The sequence below is a fragment of the Protopterus annectens genome, chromosome 7.part0, assembly GCF_019279795.1.
Source record: "Protopterus annectens isolate FY-2018-M chromosome 7.part0, PAN1.0, whole genome shotgun sequence".
In the NCBI taxonomy this organism is placed as follows: Eukaryota; Metazoa; Chordata; order Ceratodontiformes; family Protopteridae; genus Protopterus; species Protopterus annectens.
In genome coordinates this window covers 732,415,299-732,436,122 of record NC_056739.1, presented here as the reverse complement: position 1 = coordinate 732,436,122, position 20,824 = coordinate 732,415,299, and the positions used below count along the sequence as shown (strand labels likewise).

At 35.4% G+C, this 20,824-nt stretch overlaps 1 protein-coding gene across 1 annotated transcript in view; it reads left to right on the top strand.

Moving 5' to 3' along the window:
- LOC122806655 (putative GPI-anchored protein pfl2) overlaps positions 1 to 20,824 on the top strand; it is a 160,555-nt gene that overhangs the window by 104,506 nt on the left and 35,225 nt on the right. The window contains exons 14-16 of the mRNA XM_044077257.1: positions 1,460 to 1,524; positions 10,282 to 10,427; positions 15,475 to 15,599. Coding sequence (XP_043933192.1) covers positions 1,460 to 1,524; positions 10,282 to 10,427; positions 15,475 to 15,599 — 336 coding nt within the window. The remainder of the gene's footprint in view (positions 1 to 1,459; positions 1,525 to 10,281; positions 10,428 to 15,474; positions 15,600 to 20,824) is intronic.

Here is a 20,824-nt window from a genome sequence, read left to right as displayed (position 1 = left end):
GTTCTTTTACTCTGAAAAAATCCTACTTCTCACCCTTCATAAATATGGTAACTCAAACTGAACTCACCAGTTATCATCCTACAGCTATTCTATCCTAACCCCTCTATGCAAAGTACTTGAAAATATGTACAAACCCAATTTCTATCCAAAATAACCCAGTATTCTCTTCTAGCACCATATTAACCATGGTTTTCACCCAAATTGGTTTATCACATTAACCTTTTTAGTTTCATAAATAATGTTAACTTAATCAGAAAGTCTGGTAATGTATCTGCCCTCTTTCTAGACCTTTCAAACTTTCTTCCTTCATTTTCTCCCACTCAAGCTTGAAAAATTAAGTATATCAGATCTATTGCTGTCCTGCTTTTATAGTTATGTTTCCAACAGATTTTGGTCTGTTTGATGGCAAAACAAATACTCACCTTTACTTCCTGTGTGGTGCAGTGGTAGCATTGTTGCCTCACAGCAAGAGGTTCTCCCGTTCGAGTCTCGGCTGGAGCGCCTACTGCGTGGAATCTGCATGTCCTCCCAGCGGTCGAGTGGCATTCGAAAGACATGCATAGAATGGGTGTGCCTTCGTTGAAGGTTGGGCATCGAGCCACCAACAGAAAATAACACAAAAATCATCCTTCACTTCAGTAGAAACATGGGTTTCTGACACAGTTGTTTATCAACCCTAAGAAATCAAAATTTATTATTTTTACTCCTGAACAACTAAAACCCTCAAGTACTACTTTCTCTATGAGCTCTTTAAATAATACCGACATTTAATTAGCAGATCTCACAAAAATTCTGGGTATCCACATAGTTCAGAATCTGAAATTCAACTCTCAGTGCAAACTGACTGGATCTTTTAATCTTACCCCATCTGCATGTAGTTTTACCACTATGTACTAATTTTGTATATAATATTGTTGATTGAAAGACAGTGATGTATTTTCTGCTCTTTGACCTCAGATTGTGGATGAAAAGGGTCAGAAGACCAGTCCACTTAGCAGTGTGCAAATAGTAAGTAAGCAAATAAATAAATGCTCAAACCACAGCAGCCATGGGCAAACTCTGCATTACCTGGCTAGGACATGGTTTATTGTTAAAGAACATATAAAATAATTTTCTCTGAGTACAGTTGCAGAGATTTTTTTTTTTATTGTGATGATTGGCAGACTGACTGTGTGTTTGTATTTCACTCATTCTTTACTGACGTCACCAGCTGATGAAGGACTCATGCTCTTCTTTCCTTTCCCAGGTTGAATTTGTCACCTAAAACATGTTACCTTAGCAAATATACTACTGCAGGTATATTCCCAAAGGTAAAACATGTAGTCAAAGTTACTGCTGTTGCTAAAACAAAAGTGTGTAAAGAGATGAAAAGGTGATGAGCAAATATCGATTTTTATAGTGAAATGTTGATATTTATCACTAAATCACCAAGTAAAAACATTTTTTCTCTTGCTTTCAGCTTCAAGCGGTACTGGCATTGCATTATGGAAATGCTCTTTTACCGGACCCAGTGGTAAATTTCAGGCATGTATTTCTGGCATTGTTTCATATGCATTGCATTTTACAAGAGAAAGACCAAGTTGTTCAATTTTATATATACAGTGTTAACTCAACAAATGTTTCTGTATTACGCAGGAGACCCTGTATATGTTTTAATCTGCAATCCAGATTGTGCAACATTCCACAATACTTATAATTCTGCATTTAACATAAGACAATTTTGTGAGAAAATGTCTTCATTTTGCATACTTTTGCGGCTGTATTTTGAACCTCTCAGCCCATATAGTATATCGTTTGCCCATATTAGACTGGTGTTGCGTGAGAAATATCAAACTTGACAGACCCCAAAGTATATTGAAGAATTTGGAAAAGTGTAGGTATTCCGTACATGCTGTAGACAGAGACTGCAATTTTGTATAATCTTGAAATACTATTCTATCAAAATTGTACACATTTTTGTAATGCTTAGGAATTACACGGTCTTTGTAAGTTATGGAAGACATTTTTTGGCATAAACTTGGCTTTTAGACTCGACAAACATGGTAATAATAATCTATGAAAATACTGACGTACTTTAAATATGATCATAATGTTCCGAGGAATCCACAGGGGCACAAAAGTTTCACATTTGGCAAATTTCTTGAGAATTCTTAGGATTATGAGTAGATGCAGGAAATGTGGGAGGGGTAGTCAAGGACTACAATCTGGGGTAATTATTATCTTTTTATCCTGAAAATTATAATTGCAAGGAAGTAGAAAACACTGCCCAACAAGCCAATGTATGATCCAGCAAACGATTACCCAAAGGTTATTGAAAGGGCAGAAACAGGGTATAAATATGAATTGCTTGATAAAGTATTGAAGAGATGGGCAGAGTGCAGAAATGGTATCTTTTCAGATGTTGGTTGAGGACCCCATTAACCATAATGTGTATCAATATGGAACAAGGTTATAAACAGTCAAAACAGGAAACTTTACTCAGAATAACTGATCATAAGACATTTCAGTGTTGTTGTCTAGTGTGAGCTTCAGCCATTTGTGTTGTGGAAAGCTTTAATAATAGAATTAAAACATATCAAATCAGTGGATACTGAAATTGAGAAATTCTAGTAAAAACCTCACCTATTTGCTATAATGGGTGCATAATATAAATGCAGCAGTACAACTGGCTTTGGTAAAATGTGAACCAGTTAAACAGCATGCTTCAATAATACTATATACATGTAAATACCTACCAGAGCACACAGAGAGGTAAGAGGTAACTGATAAGGACAGTGGCAGAAATCTCAATGTAGGTAAGCAGATATCTGAGAATAATTTTGTGGTTCACATGGTCAAAAAGTACTGGCAGATCAGTGAAGACTAAAATAGAATATATCCAGTGATTCTACAATAGTAGAAAGTTATTCATAACCTGTCTCAATGGTGAGAAGTGTCTCATTATTAAACTTTGATCAAAAGAAAGACTGAAAAGAAAGAAGAAGACATTGGAATAGTAAACTGACGGCCAATGACAAGTTGTACAAGCCACATTTTCAGAAACCTTTCAAATAAAGAACTATTCATGGTAGGTAGTTGCTCTGCAGGTTTAGTGGATCTAATAAAGACTTCCTTCACATGGGGGTGGACAAAGCATCTTATAATAAAGTTAGAAATTCCCCACTCACAAAGAAGCAAACACTTTTTAAACCATCATGAGATCAAGCATGTTGTAACAGGACAGGTCTCTAAGAAGTAGAAGGGAAAGAAGAACCCCATGCATGCATTCATACTCGTAGTGAAATCAGCCAAATTTGGCTGACAATACTCAGAAGATTTTATGGATTAACTCATTCACTCCAATGGAGCTCAGGAAGTTTGCATTGTAACTTCCAATGAGCGGAGTCTAAGCCTTTTGACAGAATCAAATTATGTCCTCACATTTCAAACAGATGTTCATATCTCTGGAACCACAGGGGTTAGGAAGAAAATATAAATGGCAAACCCTTCAGCACAAACTATTTTTATAGTGGTGGTAGTCTTTAGGTTCTAAGTCTTGAAGTGAATTTTATAAATCACAGTAAACACAGTAATTATTACATTTGTAATGTTTTGTAAACAACTTACAGTATCTCAGCAATCACATACTGTCAGCAGCATTTTATTCATCTAGCTGAGAGCTTTCATATGTGGCTAAGGAGTTCTGTCTGTGTTACTTGGTTGTTGAGATATTTAGAAAAAAAGTGAAAATTATACCTATATAAATTAGTATCATAAAAACAACAGTTAATATCTATTTACCTGCACTAGACAGAGGTCAAATATTGATGCAGTTGAGTTTGCTATTGTGTAAGCTTTAAGATGAAATCTTTTAAAACCTTGTATGTAGCATGGTTTTGAAATTATTGATGCAAATATAAACAAGCAATATTTGATGCCTAGAGGCATCAGTAGGTGTGAACTGCAGATGCACCTGGACATGTCACTTGCATGTATTAACCATCGTGACTTTGAACAGAGGTACACACAGGAAGCAACAGCATGATTTTGATAAAGGAATCAACAATGAATTGTGTGTCTTCCTCTCACTGACAAAAATGAAGGTTTACAGGTAGTACAGAATGAAAAAGGAAGCAGGATATGGAAGCAAGGTGGATGGATAAATCGACAGGATTGGCAAATAAAACAATGATGGGACCAGATGGATGGATTAGAAGAAAATAATGGGAGATAAATATGAAAGGCTTAGGAGAAGTCGGTACGAGATGGACAGATGGCTGAGTGGAACAGAGCGAAGAAAGAAGGAAAGAGAATATAATCAAAATCTGAAATAGACAATATAGTGTTTAAACAAATTAACTGGAGCAGAATGATGGAGAAGAAAAGGCATTCTGGTGGTGCAGTACACAGGAAAGGTATGATTCAAAACAGTGCGACAGGATGATGGAGTACAGTAATGATGATGTAAGATAAACAGAGGACTGAGTTCAAGAAGTAAAGTAAAATAAAGGCCAAGATGGGAGAGCTTTACGAAACCTTTTTAATAGCCTAGTAAAGAAGGGAGGAATGAAGGTGGGAATAATCTGGAAGGAGTAATGATTAAATCAAGGTAGCAGTGTACAGATGGGGGAATTTATAACATGGCAAGAGGCAGATAATGCCATTGATAATACTATTAGGTAGTTAATGTTAGAAAAGATGACGACCCATCTTAATTTTAGAAACCTTTCACTGGTAATTCTGGAAGAAAATTGTCAGATATATATATATGTGTGTGTGTGTGTGTGTGTGTGTGTGTGTGGATTCACTTTATAATCTCGAAATACTGAAATATTGAATTTCAATTTCAAGACTATAAAGCCGAAACACCAAAAAAACGAAAACCAAAACTGCGAAACCCAAAACCACACACAAACACAACTACACCTATGTCCGCACAGCAACACACACACACACACACACACACACACACACACACACACACACACACACACACACACACACACACACTTACTATAAGCAGGGGGGGCAAGCCCCCCTGCACCTACCATGTGGGGGCTGCACCTCCTACTCCCACCTACTTATATATACTAACTCAGAGGTCACACTAAATGACAACACACATGTAACCCACCAACATACATTCCACACCCCACTCGCACAAACACACATCACACAGATACAAACACCACCACTCTCAACACTGACATACTCACACTCTCACCCACGTACCCTAACCCACACCTGACACTCCCCTACACATTCACAAACACACAAACCCTCCCCAAAACCCTTAAAAACACCACACTTACTCAACACACCATCAGTACCATGGGTTCAACATTTCCATGTTCGATATTTGGGTCTATATCATAAAGATGAATGCTTACTTCATCGAATACCTAAATGTGGACCCGTCTTCATCGAGCTGCATATACACCGAATGCCCTAAACCGCAAAATTCAAAATGTCGAACCATCATAATTGTCCCACCCCACCGCCCACTACATACTACCTACACAAACAAACTAAATAAACCACATACATACACTAACTAAAATCCTACTTCTAACCCTACACTAAATCTTACATATGCCACCATGTATGCACTTAACTTATCCCGCACCCTAACCCTAAGGTCCATAACTATCGTACAATTACCTTATGGAGCTATACCGCAAAAGGCCAACCATGACAATCTGACATTTCCTTTTTTGTGCTTCTGGACAATCGATGTTTCCGTGGTTTGAAGAAGACGGGTCGACGTTTAGCTGTTCAGGTAAGTAAACGTTCATCTTTTTAATATAGACCCCGATATTCTGCAGTTTTGTGCATCTACAGATTCAACACTTTGGTCTTGAGATACTGAAATTCGACATTTCAGTATTTCAAGATTGCAAAGTGTTTCCATATATGTATATATATATATATATATATATATATATATATATATATATATATTGTTCCTGAGAGGTTAAGTTCCCAGTGGTCCAGAAGAAGGATAGGACACTGGTTATCAAAAAGAAGTGAGAGAAACTAGGGATCAAAGTAAGTATAGGCCCATATCGCTAACCAATGTCATTGCAAATAATATAGCAAAGGTACTAATTAATTATTTGTAGCATGCTCCACCAGCAGTAATAAAAGGGATCAAATAAAGGAAGTTGTTAAGGGCAGTCATCCATCAGATGTCAGCCGTGCTCTGAATGCAGCTGAGTGCCAGTTCATTACCAAAGCTTTAAGGGAAATAGTCATAGGATTATCAAATCAGGCTACTCTGAACCCAATTAAAAATATTGGTACATGAAGGGGAATCTGGATGCATTAGCATGAAATGAGGGAAAAGTTAAGGGTACGTTTTATTGTTTATACTCTTTCTGCTTAGAATGGTAGTACTAACAAGCAGGCATGCCAGAATGACCAAGGGAGATAAGAAAATAATCATAATTATTATAATAATAATAATCATAGTTATGGTTTTGTATGTGTGGGGGCAGAGATACCTATTATTATTATTATTATTATGTTGCCTGCATTTTGGGTCTATATTACCAGATTGAAAACCCGTTTCAGCAAACACCACAAGACCAACATGTATAGCATGAACCGCAAATACATGGAACCCCCTAAACTGCGAATTTTCAAATCTCGAAACGTCATAGTCAGCCAACACCACCGCACGCTACTTACTACATACTACATACCCAAACTTAATAAATAAAACACATACATACACTAACCAAACCCTACTTCTAACCCTACACTAAACCTTACATACATTACTATCTATGCACTTACCTTAACCCGCACCCTAACCCTAAGGTCCGTAACTATCGCACACTTACCCTACAAACATATACCCAAACAAAACAAATAATCCACACACATACACTTAACAAAACCCTACTTCTACCCCTACACTAAACCTTACAGACATTACTATCAATGCACTTACCTTAACCTGCACCCTAACCTTAAGGCACACTTACCTTACGGAGCTATACCTCAGACGGGCCAACCATGACACTTCGACATTTTGTGTTTCGCGGTTTTGAACGTTTACCGTAGTTTGCGCTATACGTATCGGTCTTGTGGTGGTTGCTGAAACAGGTTTTCGATCTGGTAATATAGACCTGCCTTTTAATAGCAAAGGTTGGAAAAGGCACTAAGGTGACCCTACAGGGGGGTTTAAAATATCAACACTGGAATCTGAATTAGAATGGAAGAAGGGAAAAAAAACAGCAATGTGGAGTGTGGAAAATGCAGAGAGAATGGAAGTTATTGTGACTACAAGAGAAGATGGGATCTATGTAACTTGGGCTTCAGGTGTAGAATTCTGTGGAAAACTATGTAAAGCACAGTAAAAATGAATGAGAGGTGAACACAGAGGATACATTGAGGAGATAGAAAAGTATGACATATTCTGAGAGACAGAGTGAATGCAATAAAATGGTGACTGATGCAGTAGTGTTCCAAATAGTTTGGCACTTACAAGAGGACAGCAGGGACCCCAACCAAACATAATGAACATTTTTGAGCAAGTGAATAAAAAAATATATTTTCAGAACAGTAAGAAAAATGAGTTGGGCTTTAGAAAAAAACAAATGGGGATTTGATATAAAAACAGGACAACGATCTTGAATACATTTAAGAAGAAAGGAAGGAGATTAGAAGGGACTGTTCCTGGAAATGCCTCTCAGGAAGACTTCTTAGGATTCGGTTATAGCTTAATGAATCAGTGCACATCTCTGTAGGTCATCTTAAATGAATAGCCTGACACACAAACGTATTTGTTGGTGTGTGTGTGTGTGTGGAGGGGGGGGGGGGTTGAAGCTTGCAGTTATTTTTGTAGATAATATCAGTTAAGTTGCTGCAAAGTGCTTGATTTAACCAACAAAATTAAAGCTACAGAGTTTGATGGGAATGATATCTTTGTTACACTTGATGTGCAATGTATTTTGGTTATTCTGAAATAAACTTCTTTATTACATGTTTCCGATATGCTTTTAGAAATAGGGACTTTTTCAAGAGATAAAATTGATGATAGTGATGTGAGATACAATTTTGGTGTAGCATCACTGATGTAGCTGTAGTAAGAGCAGTGATCCCCGGTTATCCCAGTTTATTCATGGTGTGTTGGCAGCAGCTGTTTACAGTTCTCATTTGTAGCTCTCTCTATCTTCTAAATTCGGAAGGTTTACATTTTTAGTTAATGATTTTGTATCTAATGAATTTAGAGGGGGATAATAATAGCACTGAAAAGAATATCAAAGGCAAAAGTACAATTGAGTGCATCTGATGTTCCAAGTATTAATGAGAGCAAGATATTCAAAGTACTTTTAAAAAGGGTGAGCAATTTGTTTTCAGCATTTTACTGCATCTATATAATTATGTGTCTTTCAGATCCTATAAAATGGTCAACTGTGTTTCTCCTCATTTGTCTAAGGAAGTCCTGTTTGGGACAAAAATGTGTAATGTTATTTTATTAAATGAGCTTGGGTTATTTTCCATTTCTATGTTTTTTTTAGTTCTGCATTTTTATTTATTTATTTATTGCATTCACAGTTATCCAGCCTGTTATTTACATGGAGTATTATTCTCTTAATGTATGTATGTATGTATGTATGTATGTATGTATGTATGTATGCATGTATGTATGTATGTATGCATGTATGTATGTATGTATGTATGTATGTATGTATGTATGTATGTATGCATGTATGTATGTATGTATGTATGTATGCATGTATGTATGTATGTATGCATGTATGTATGTATGTATGTATGTATGTATGCATGTATGCATGTATGTATGTATGTATGTATGTATGTATGTATGTATGCATACAGCTATTTAATTATTTGCATAATTCGCATTTCTCCTTGCTCTGAGTTAATGTGATGTTATAGTTATTATATTTAGAGTCTGGAAACATAAGAAGTTTCAGCCACCCTAAAAGGTGTTTATGTAAAGTTTAAAGTTTATCAGTTCTATGAATGTTCACAATATTTGCATAGGTTATATGCATTTGGTTGGTTGCTGTGTCATTTAGATTCTTGGGGTTTACAACAGGTACTCTTTGTAAATATCAGTGGTCAGTAGAGATAATCAATATAACATTAAAATTATGGGGTACACATGAATCCTTTGTAGTATACCTGTGGCCAGTGGAGGTCATCAGTATAATATTAAGATTCTGGGGTACAAAATTGACCAGTGGAGATCATCATTTTAATTTTACAATTCTGAGTACATTGTAGCATAGTTTTGGTCACTGGAGATCATCAGTATAACCTCAGGATTCTGGGGTACAGAGTTACCCTTGTAGTACAGCTGTGGTCAGTGGAGATCCTCAGTATGATTCTAGGGTACACAGGCACCTTTTGTAGCATAGATGACGCCAGACTAATTGACTAGAAACATTCACAGCAGTACTGACTATGAGACTGCAGCTCATTATGTAAGATGATGCCAAAATTAAAGGGAAACATTAGGAGGTAAGAGCTGTATTGAAAGTGTTGTACATGCCCCTGTGAATGATGAGTGTCCTGTAATCATCTGTAGAGCTATTACTTATCCACTGGTGTATAGGAATGTAGCAGCACTACATAGCTTATATGTAGATAGTTTAGAAATAATTGATCAATAACTTCCATTGAATAATTACTACTAACTGCTGACAGAAAACATGCAGTAGTGTTCCTATATGGATTTAATAGCATAGGTATGTGGGTGACAGTCATTAGAGATACTAATCAATTAAACATAAGCCTAGGAAGGGAGGAAGTGTAAGACATCCTTATCCTGGTGTTTTATACCTTGTGTGTGATTATGAATGAAAGGTAAGACAACCTGATTCAGGTTTATTATACCTTGTAGGTGATTATGAATGAAGGGTAAGACAACCTGATCCTGGTATATTATACCTTGTATGTGATTACGAATGAAGGGTAAGAAAACCTGATCCTGGTATATTATACCTTGCATATGACTGCAAAAGATGTATAACTGGAGTGAAGAAAGGCAAAGACCACAATAGATAAACAGCCTACAGAATCACACATGCCATGGATCAATACTAATTTCCAACTGCTGGTCACTTGGTTTTATTTAGGTACAACAATTCTAATACCAGAAGTCATCATAGGAAAGATTAGACCTGGGATGATTTGACTGCCCTATGGTGGCTACTAGAAAGGCTATCATATTCTATTTCCAGAGATGTACCTTGTATGAAACAAATGCTAACTCTTTTTGAATTAGCATTAGTTTCTGATCAATTTTAATCTTTTTTTTTTCAGAAATGAAAGCCAGCTTGTACATACCACAGTTCGATACCAGGTAAATGCCACTCCAACAGCAAATGCATCAGTAGTTCTTTCATCTCTGCTGCTAATGAAGGACAACCTGAGCCTGAGCTTCATTCAGAACAGCCTCAATGTGAACAGTAAGTTATGGTATTGTTGATGGAGAACAATGTGAAAACACATTTCCACTTTACTTAAACTACTATAATTAGGAAAGCAGTATTGTTTTGCTGTATGTATGTGTCCATATAACTGCATGTTTGTGTGTGTGTGTGTGTGTGTGTGTGTGTGTGTGTGTGTGTGTGTGTGTGTGTGTGTGTGTGTGTGTGTGTGTGTGCACGTGCGTGTGTGTGTGTACTTGTGTGTGCGTGTGTGTGTGTGTGTGTGTGTGTGTGTGTGTGTGTGTGTGTGTGTGTGTGTGTGTGTGCACGTGTGTGCACATGCTGGTGCATGATATACATGCTAAAATAAATGAATGATAGATAGAAGAATTACTTTCTTCAAGCAGGAAAAGTTAGCATATGGTTGAATTCATGAGAAGTATACATTTTCATAAAGAAGTAACACTTATGGTAACTATTTAAAAGACTGAAACCCATTTTCATGAAAACTGATTTCTATATAACTAGCTAACTTGCTCAACCTAGTGTTACCTCAGAGGTAATTGCAATGAGTAAGGAGGCAGAAAGTTGAAACTTGCTGCATGGGGGGATGGGTTCCCTCTTAGTATGCAAACCTTTATGTTCAGCTGCTTTATATAACCACTTTTGCAGAAACAGGCCTTGTTATCCACTGCCATATCCAAAATGTAATGAAAAAAATAAGCCTATAAAACATGTTTCAAAGATGTGGCGAGGGGCAGTAGAGCATATACCCCTAGTATGTATGTGGGGGGACTGTACTCTTGCAAGTGTCCACATGTTCTATTTCAGTGTCCTCTTTTGTTGCTGCTGCAATCTATAACAAAATGTAACCAGGCTAGGCCCTGCTGCAGCAGGGACAAGCAAGTACTGTTGATTATAGACTGCTGCCATTAATAGCATTTTGCTGATATACAACTTTGAAATTTTATTTTATTTATGTATGTACATATTTATCTATCTGTCTATATATCCATATATCTATTAATTGATTTATTTATTCTTTCATCCATTCAGTCAGCTTGTTAACTAGGTACATGGGCTGATCAACAGACATGACCCTGGCCCATTGTACAGTTTAACAGAAAAATAAAGCATCATCCTCTCTATTATTGAATAGCAGAGTGACATAGCAATGCAAAATCAGTGAACAGACAAAGTACTTATATGTTATATACAGTGATTTGATAGACATGTAAGAAAATATATAAAAAAAGGTTTCAAAAGAAGAAAATAAACAGTGGTGCAAACTTCATCCCCTCTCCCCAGCAGACATACCCCAAAGCATACCTGTCACCAGTCCTCTATCTAGTATCTCCAAACCGCAGGTCATAACAGCACTCTCCATGGCCAAAAACACAGCCTCTATGGGACTGGATAATATCCCAACTGCCTACTAAATGGTCTAAAACAGGACCTAGTGGAACCACTTGGCATTTTCTTCAACCACAGTTTGTGTACTGGCTTTGTCCCAGCAGAATGGAAAACAGCAACAGTAATTCCCTTGCACAAATAGACCCATAACCCTAACCAGCCTTATCTGCAAAGCCATGGAGAGAATCATCATGGACCTTATCAACAAACACATAGGTGCCCTTCAAACGCTTGACCCGACCCAGTTTGCTTTCATCAGTTGTAGATCATGCTTATTAAACCTGGCGGACTTCTTTGAGAATATTATGATGTGAAATGCTACTGATTGATGTAATGCACAGAATCCCCAATAAGTGCTTGCTCACCTTAGTGGAACAATAGCAAAAATGCACTCCGTTCGTTAAAACCAGTTATTTATTGCCCATGACAGACCAACAACGATAGATACATCCAAAATGCATAGATGTTGTGCCCAAACACAAGTCTTACACATGAACAATAGTTGAAGAACCTCCAACTGATTCACTGTATGCCAAACTGTTGTAAAATCCATACAAACCAGTAAACGTGAATGAATTCACTAAAGACCAGGGTGTCTAAAATCCTTAAAATAAACAAATGTAGGTTAAGCGCTTTCACCCGTTATTCGGGCTTCTTCATGAATGCCAAAAGTGTATGCCTTAAATAAACATTTTGGCGCCAAAAATGTTTTAAAAATTTAAAGGGGACTTAGCCCTGTAAATAAATGTAATTTCATGCCCTACTATAAACATTAACCTTGTGGGCTGAAATAACTTTTACCATATGTTCAAAAAAGTTTACAAATCACAATAACCATCAAAACATATGATAAACTATAAACTCTCAGCTTATATTTTATGCCATCACTAATACATATAAAACATTTTTAAGGATTTTAAACACCCTGGTCTTTAGTGAATTCATTCACGTTTACTAGTTTGTACGGATTTTACAACAGTTTGGCATACAGTGAATCAGTTGGAGGTTCTTCAACTATTGTTCATGTATAAGACGTGCGTTTGGGCACAACGTCTATGTGTTTTGGATGTATCTATCATTGTTGGTCTGTCATGGGCAATAAATAACTGGTTTTAACGAACGGAGTGCATTTCTGCTATTGCTCCACTAAGGTGAGCAAGTACTTATTGGGGATTCTGTTCTTTGAGAATATCACCAAAGCCCTGGATGAAGTCAAACACAGTACATATACCCTATCTTGAATTAGCCAAAGCTTTTGACACAATTCCCCACTCAGGAATCATTGAGAAACTCACCCAGCTGGGAATTAACCCATATGTCACTAGATGGGTAGCAAACTCACCGACAGAATGCCTACAGTCAAAGTTAGGGATTCCAACTCTATCAGCTGACCAGTTACCAGTGGTGTACAACAAGGATTTGTGCTGGGCCCCATACTGTTTAGAATCTATTTCTTAGAAGCCCAGGTGAAAATAGATGGCATGTGACTTACCAAGTTCGCCAATGACTATAAACTGGGTGCAATCATTGAGGCCCCCAATGAAGTTGACATACTACAAAAAGGGCTTGCACAGATAAAGGATTGGTGCCAAAGCCATGGACTTTACATATAAATAAATGTGTTATCATCCTGTTTGGCAAAGGGGAAGTGCTTGCAAATTACAATATTAACAGTACCCCCTTAGCACAAACTTTGTGGTAAGAGGTTTGGGAACACAGGTTGATAGCAACCTTAACTTCAATCACCATGTATCCACAGTGGCAAGGACAATCTTCTACATTGCTCATCTCATATGTAAGGGCATAGCATCCAATGCAAAGGATGTTATATCTCTCCTGTACTCATCCCTCATCTGACCACTAATAGAGTACAACACTCCTTCTGAGTGTACCTCCCAAGACACCTACAGCAGCTTGAGAGACCAAGAAAATTCAGGGCCTTCAATACATGACCTACATGGACAGATTGAAGGTGCTGTCACTGTACTCTGTATCTTACAAGCTGCTGAAAGGTAACCTATGCTTGGCCTACAGAGCAGTCTTAGTCCCCGCGCTAATGGAAATGCTGCATTTCTGCAGGTCAAATGGGACAAGATTCACTTACTCTAGAGATTTTAACCTACCCTGCGACATTAACAGGACATGCTGGAGAGACAGATATCTTTACCAGAGATTGCCACTACTATGGAATGAACTCCAAATTGACATGACTCTATTTAAGAGTAGCTTAGACAACTGGATGGGAGAGTGAAAATTTACCCATGGGGTGTCATCTATGTCCCTCTTGGATAAGGGCAGTCTGTGCTGATCATAGATTTGCACTGCAAATATAGACCATATAACTTGGTCAATAAGGGAACAAGGGTATAACATGGCTAGGCTTATAAAGGTCCTAGGGCCAATAGCCTAGTAACCTCCTATGAACCTATGAACTTGATTTCAAAAGAAGGTAACAAGTGTTGTGGCAGGATTACTATAAAAAGGTACAGACATCATAGTTAACCTATTATTTACAAACATAAAACAAGTCATAGTCTGCTAATGTATATACAATATGTACCAATAGAGTGGAGTTTAGTTTGCGCAGAATGAATATTCATGTATTTGAACACTGTGGGTTGCTTTTGCCAGGTGTGTAATGGTGTGTACTTCTTTAATGACTGTTCTTAAATATACAAGCAAAGTCCCCTAAAAGATGTTCCTTTAGCTCCAATTTTAATTATTGTAGAGTTGCCCATTTTCTAACATTTCTGTGCAAGTGATTCCATATGATTGGTACTGATTTAGAAAAAGCCATCTCTCTAAATTTGGCTTTAAATGTAGGCCTAATAAGGGTGAAATTTTCCTATGGGTCATCTCTGAGGGAGTAATTTTGTTGTTTGATGATGAATTTGGATGTTAAATATGAGCAAAAGAGGAAGGAGGTCCTATCAGATATGAGTAGTCAGTTAAAGGCTTCTTTCTCTGTTGTTAAACTTGGCATAATTCATTCATCATCGCCTTACTTATATATGCTTCTTGTATTAGGGTTTCTTTTATGTAAATATTGACATACATATTTTCAAATATCACTGGTTCACTTTCCTTAAATCAGGAATTAGGGCAACAGAATTTTAGATTATTTCAACCACAACAATACTAGAGATGGCCTTAAGAGAAGGCGTAGCAAGTCTGATTACAGAAGCTGGATGAATATAAATATCCTAGTATGTCTACCAAGCTGTGCTCATCTAAAAGTGTCTATTATAGGAAATTTAAGGAAAAAAAAGTTAATTTTGGTCCAAAGATTGAAAAGCAGTAACCTTAGGTATACTGTAGAATAGAGTCCTGCAGTATTGTACTCCAAAAATGAGAAAACATCTACCTTATTATATCAGATACAGCTATGTATGGTTATTATGAATATGAGTGGTGTGAGGCTCCATTCTCATAATTGGAATGGTTCCAGTCAAACATGGGTTATCATTTTAACCATACTTAATATTACCAGTCTGTAAGATATATAGAAATGTTACTCCAAACACATTGTTCAGAATGCATTTAAATTATGATGGTATCTGTGCAAGAAGTGACAGCAGTTTAATAAAAAACACAAAAATAACCATTATTTGTTTTCTTGAATTAATTATAATGATACTTTACTTAAAACAGTGCATCTTCTTTTATTTGGCAGATGTCTCACCTAATTTTGTCACCATACTATTGTCAATGAGGATAACAAATGTGGTTTTCAATGAGAGCCTTGATTTCAAATCAAGCAGTGACTATAAAATCTTAACTGGGAGACTAATAGATGCAGTAAGTATTTTGATTTCATTCATTTGTATGAGATATAAATGTCTATAATATCTATGAAACAGTCATTATAATGGATTAATGGATTAAGCAGCGACTGAAGTATTGGGATAAACACTAAAAATGGGTCCATACACTATTCTAACTAAGCCATCACAGCTCTTCTGGTACCTCTGACTCCTAACCTTCTCCTTCCATCTCACCAGCACCTGTTAGCAACTATTTCTGTTTCTGATGGATTCAGATTGTGTACATCTGTAGGCAAAATATGTTATTTATCATGCTATTCTTATCAAGATCATATAGTCCGCATTTATCAGACACTGGGGCCTTTTATCCTCCGTAATTATTCAATGCTGTTCTCTTACATAGCAATGCATTTTATCCTATTTTTAAAAGAAGACTCTTTATTTCTCTCTATTATAACATGAAAAATACACTATAGTGTGCCAGTCTGTGAATAACCCAGTATACTGCAAGATTTTGCACGATATAAGCCCTGCATTGTCTTTCTTACCACATCTACTTCCATTAACTTTCCCTTGCTTTCTATCTGTGCCACCATTTTCACTTCATCTTTGTTTCTACACAATTTACCAATGCTTTCTTTCTCACTTTAACTACTCAACCTTCTTCCAAAATTTCATTTTCACACAACCGTTCCTTTACCCTACATGTTTCAAAAAGCACATTGTATTCTTTATTTCCAACATTACAAATTTTCAGCTATACTTTTAGACTGTGAAAAGCCTTCCCATTATAATTTTCTTGCCATTTCTGTGTGCTCTTTATGGAATGTGCTCCATACCCCTTTTACATTGACCTTGTAACATCAAGGCTTCCTCCTTCAGACTGTAATATTAACTAAACTCATCTTTAACCTTTTGTTCACAAATATCCTTCAAAAACATGCAGTCTTCTTCACTCTGTAAACCTATTTCCTGTCAAGTAATTGTATTATTGTCCTATTCTTTGTTAACCTTAAAATACCATTTCACTTTTCATGTGTTCCTAGGCTAATGGATGTGAAATGCCTCAGTGCAAATGCTTTACTTATCAACTCCAAGAGTAGCATCTGAAAGAAAATCAAAGCAGATTAAATGTATTAATAGCATCATCAAATAACAGACTTATAGAATCAGTTTGTTTTAGATGATCAGTTAAATGGCTGCTAATACAATGAAGCAGTGTAATTGTGCTGCTGAATACAGCAAATTCAATCTTGTAGGCAACAGTGAGCTGGAAAAAGATAAGGGGATAGGAAACAAGGCCATGGAAATGGCAGAGGGATGACAAGAAATAGTACTGTCAGAGATATTATCTCTAGCACCAGATGGTGTGCAAAGTACGGAAAGGATCAGGAAGTATAAGGACTAACTGCAGGAGTAGAACAGTGACAATGCCCTTTGACTGGTAGGAGAAGTCACAACTTCTGGTATTTTCTGAAAATGATCAAATACAGAGATGTCTATTATGGTGTTTATTTCAATTTTTTCTTTGAAGCACATTATTATTACAGCATTTACAATGTAAATTAATTTCTTGATATTACCTCGTCTTAGTGTAAGCTACAAGATTCATTGTTCATTTACGTAACCAGAGCTACAAAGAATAACATCAGACTCTATGGATAGCCTTGTCTAAGTCTTTTGTGGCATTTCCCTGTGTTTTTCCAGTGGTAACTAAATAAATATTGACATTCAAAACTGTTTTGTATGTAAAATTAACAACAAACTTTGGTAATGGTAAACGATAATCAAAACAACCATGATAACAATGAATCTTAGATAATAAAGACTCCAAAAAATGTACTTTATTAAGTAACACAGACAAATGAATGAGCACTTTCTGCCAGGTTAACTGGCTTTCATCAGATTCAAATAAGCAGGAATTATGCATATTATATTTATATTCTTAATATTTTAAGTGTTTTAAAAACACATGTTTATTAATTGTATATTTTTATACATATATATATATATATATATATATATATATATATATATATATATATTTCTTATGGATTTTGTACATGGTTGCTAAAATGTTATACATATGTAACATTTTCTCTCTGTGTATTTTTTTACTGTGTATTTTTGTACTTTTGATTATATTTATATTCTTAATATTTTAAGTATTTTACAAGCACATGTTTATTAATTGTATATTTTTCATATATATATATATATATATATATATATATATATATATATATATATATATATATATATATATTTCTTATGGATTTTGTACATGGTTGCTAAAAATGTTATACATATGTATAAGGTTTTACACTGCAGCGTTTTTTAATATATGTTTAATATAGATCTAAGACTTTTATAAAGATTTTTATCAACAATATATTTGCTATTTATTACTTAATATCTATTTATTTATTTATTCATTTACTCATCATATAATTTATAAATTTTTATATCTGCATATCTGCATATACATCACTTCCTTGTTTTAAGTAATTCCATTTCCTGTGGTTGGATGTATATATAAGAAATTGTATAATTCCTGCTTATTTTAATCTGATGAAGGCCAGTTAACCTGGCAGAAAGCGCTCATTCATTTGTCTGTGTTACTTAGCAAACTTTGGTGTCATGGTACTGTGAAATGTTCACCACAATTGCCTTTCTTTATAAATAGGTGTCTCTATATTTTCTTCCATATTAGGTTCTTTAGCATAACTACATCCTAATTGAAATAGCACTTTTAATATTGAAGTTATATGGGTGATCCTTCAATTCTTATCAGATTGATTTCTATTTAATCGTTCCACAGACAGTCTACTATTTTATCCCAATGATTCTAGAGAACTTCAATATGGGCAGTGGTCTCCAATTATTTAGATATTTTAAGCATGCTTTTCTAATCTGTTGATCCTCTCCTGTAGTACATTTCACCCTTTCCTTACACTACTTATGCTTATTTAAGTACTCCTTTATATACTTTGTAATAACTTCCTAGTTCTTTTATTATCCCTGACTTAATCTCATCAGACCTGCCTATTGTTTACTTTTATAAGACTGCCCTCCCCAGAATACAATATGAAATTATCTTAATGTTCACTCTTTATTTTTCCTTGTATTTATTCACCCTCTTTTAAGTCACTGTCTTGTATCCTTCCCTTCCTTTATTATAAATTCCACCTGTGGAGAAGCTTGCAGTTAGATAGCCTTTCTTCCTCTGTTGTCCATTCTGTACTATTAAAATATCTACTTAAAAGAAAGCAGTCTGTGTGGAACTTATTTGTCATGTCTATTTGTCCTTGCTCTCTGTATGGTCTGCATTTCTAGTAATGCCAATCCTGTATACATCTTATTTTATTCAATAAGCGGATTTTTTTCTTTTCATAGTTAAGGTATTTATATTCCTTATATTATAAAAATGTGAATAAAAAATTATAATGTCTGTTTCTGTATGCTTTGAGGAAATAAGCATTCATTTTTCTTAAAATATTTAATATGCTGCTTACAGCAACTTTTTTCTAATGTTTTTTGTGCTTGCTAGGCCTTACTTCCATTGCAGCTTTTTGTACTTTAAGTTAAGGAGTGATAATTACAAAAGTACATATATCTACAAAAAGAATTATGAAAGTTATGTATTCCTTATATTTGTTAAGGATTTTACTGAAAGTGTTATACATTACATCACTGATATTCTTTAACAGTATTTGTATTATGTGATATGATTGTAATGCTTGGCACAACCTTAGATGTTTTTACTTCCTTCTTTCTCATTCTGTCCTTTGTCTCAACAGAGGCTATCCTCAGTTATGTAATTTGAAACAGACAGTCTGCCTTTATTTCGGGAGTTTATGAAAAATAGGTCACTGTACAGTCATCATTATGTATCTGCCCTCCAAATTACCATGAGCAGCCAGTGACTTTTCTGCAACTCCCCTTAGTTGGAACCACAATATTACACAATGTTCTGTTAGTTTTGCATGTACACTAGTACATGCTCTAGAAGGCTAAATGTAGCAAAAGACTGAGGGATGAGGCTTTTAACAAAAAGGAACAATATTGGTAGTAAAGCTTAAGTCACCTGAGCTATCATGGAAACCAAGAAAAGGTAAAAAAATTCCAGAAAAGACTCTTATGTTTTCTTCTCCAAGACTATTCTGTTTTATAAGACAACCCATGGAAATTATTTAAGAGCATGGCTACAGTAAAGCATGCATTATGTATGTTTTTCCTAAGGGTAGGATTTTACTAATGCAATGGCATTTTATTCCTCCATAAATTTTGTAAATAAAATCAGTAGGTTACAAGTCACTCAACAAAGTATGCAGTTATGTCAAATGCAATTATCTAAATTCCACACTTCTCTGTACAACCAGATTGTTCCTCTATGAAAATGTCTGCATATATTCTGTTAAATAATTTGCAATATGGTATTACCACAAGGATATCTTGTTGATAAGAGACATAGTATCAAGAAATCTTTGTATGTAAAACTCAAACTCATGGGTACATCCCTGTTTAGGAACATGGTTTAATCATTCTGAAATGGTAATGTGCTGATAATGTAAACAGTCGGAGAAAAGTTAACATTATTGAAAGTGAACCAGTAATGCTGAATCTATCAATTTAGTTTACTGCTGTTTTGAATGAGAGCTTTGTCTACTGTTACATATTATTTGTAAAATATGTTTTCAGCAAGTACCATTTGCTGGCTACAAATTGTTTAAATGTTTTTAAGCAAAAATAAATAAATAAATAAATAAATAAATAAATAAATAAATAAATAAATAAATAAATAAAATCACAAGTGCAACTGTTTACATGATGGGGTGGGGTATTATGTCCACCATGTAGAAGGGGCTGTCTCTCTCTCTCTCTCTCACACACACACACACACACACACACACACACACACACACACACACACACACTCTTTGTGATAACTATGTCACAGGTATAATAAGTGATCTCATAGAGAGGTTTTAGAGAAAGCTGATTTTGCTATATATTAAGTGAACCAAAACTCAAATACAGCTCATTAAAAATGTTACAGCTGCCACTAGAAACCATTGAGTGTGGATATGGAATACTTACAGGAGATATGCTTAGAAACTATTAAGAAAACATCATTACACATTTGTATTTTGTTTAAACACTGTTGGTTTTAAAAGTTGTCTTATTTTGTATTGCAATGAATTAGATAAGCATGAATGAAACAGTCATTTGGAAAAAAATCTATGCATAAATGCCTAA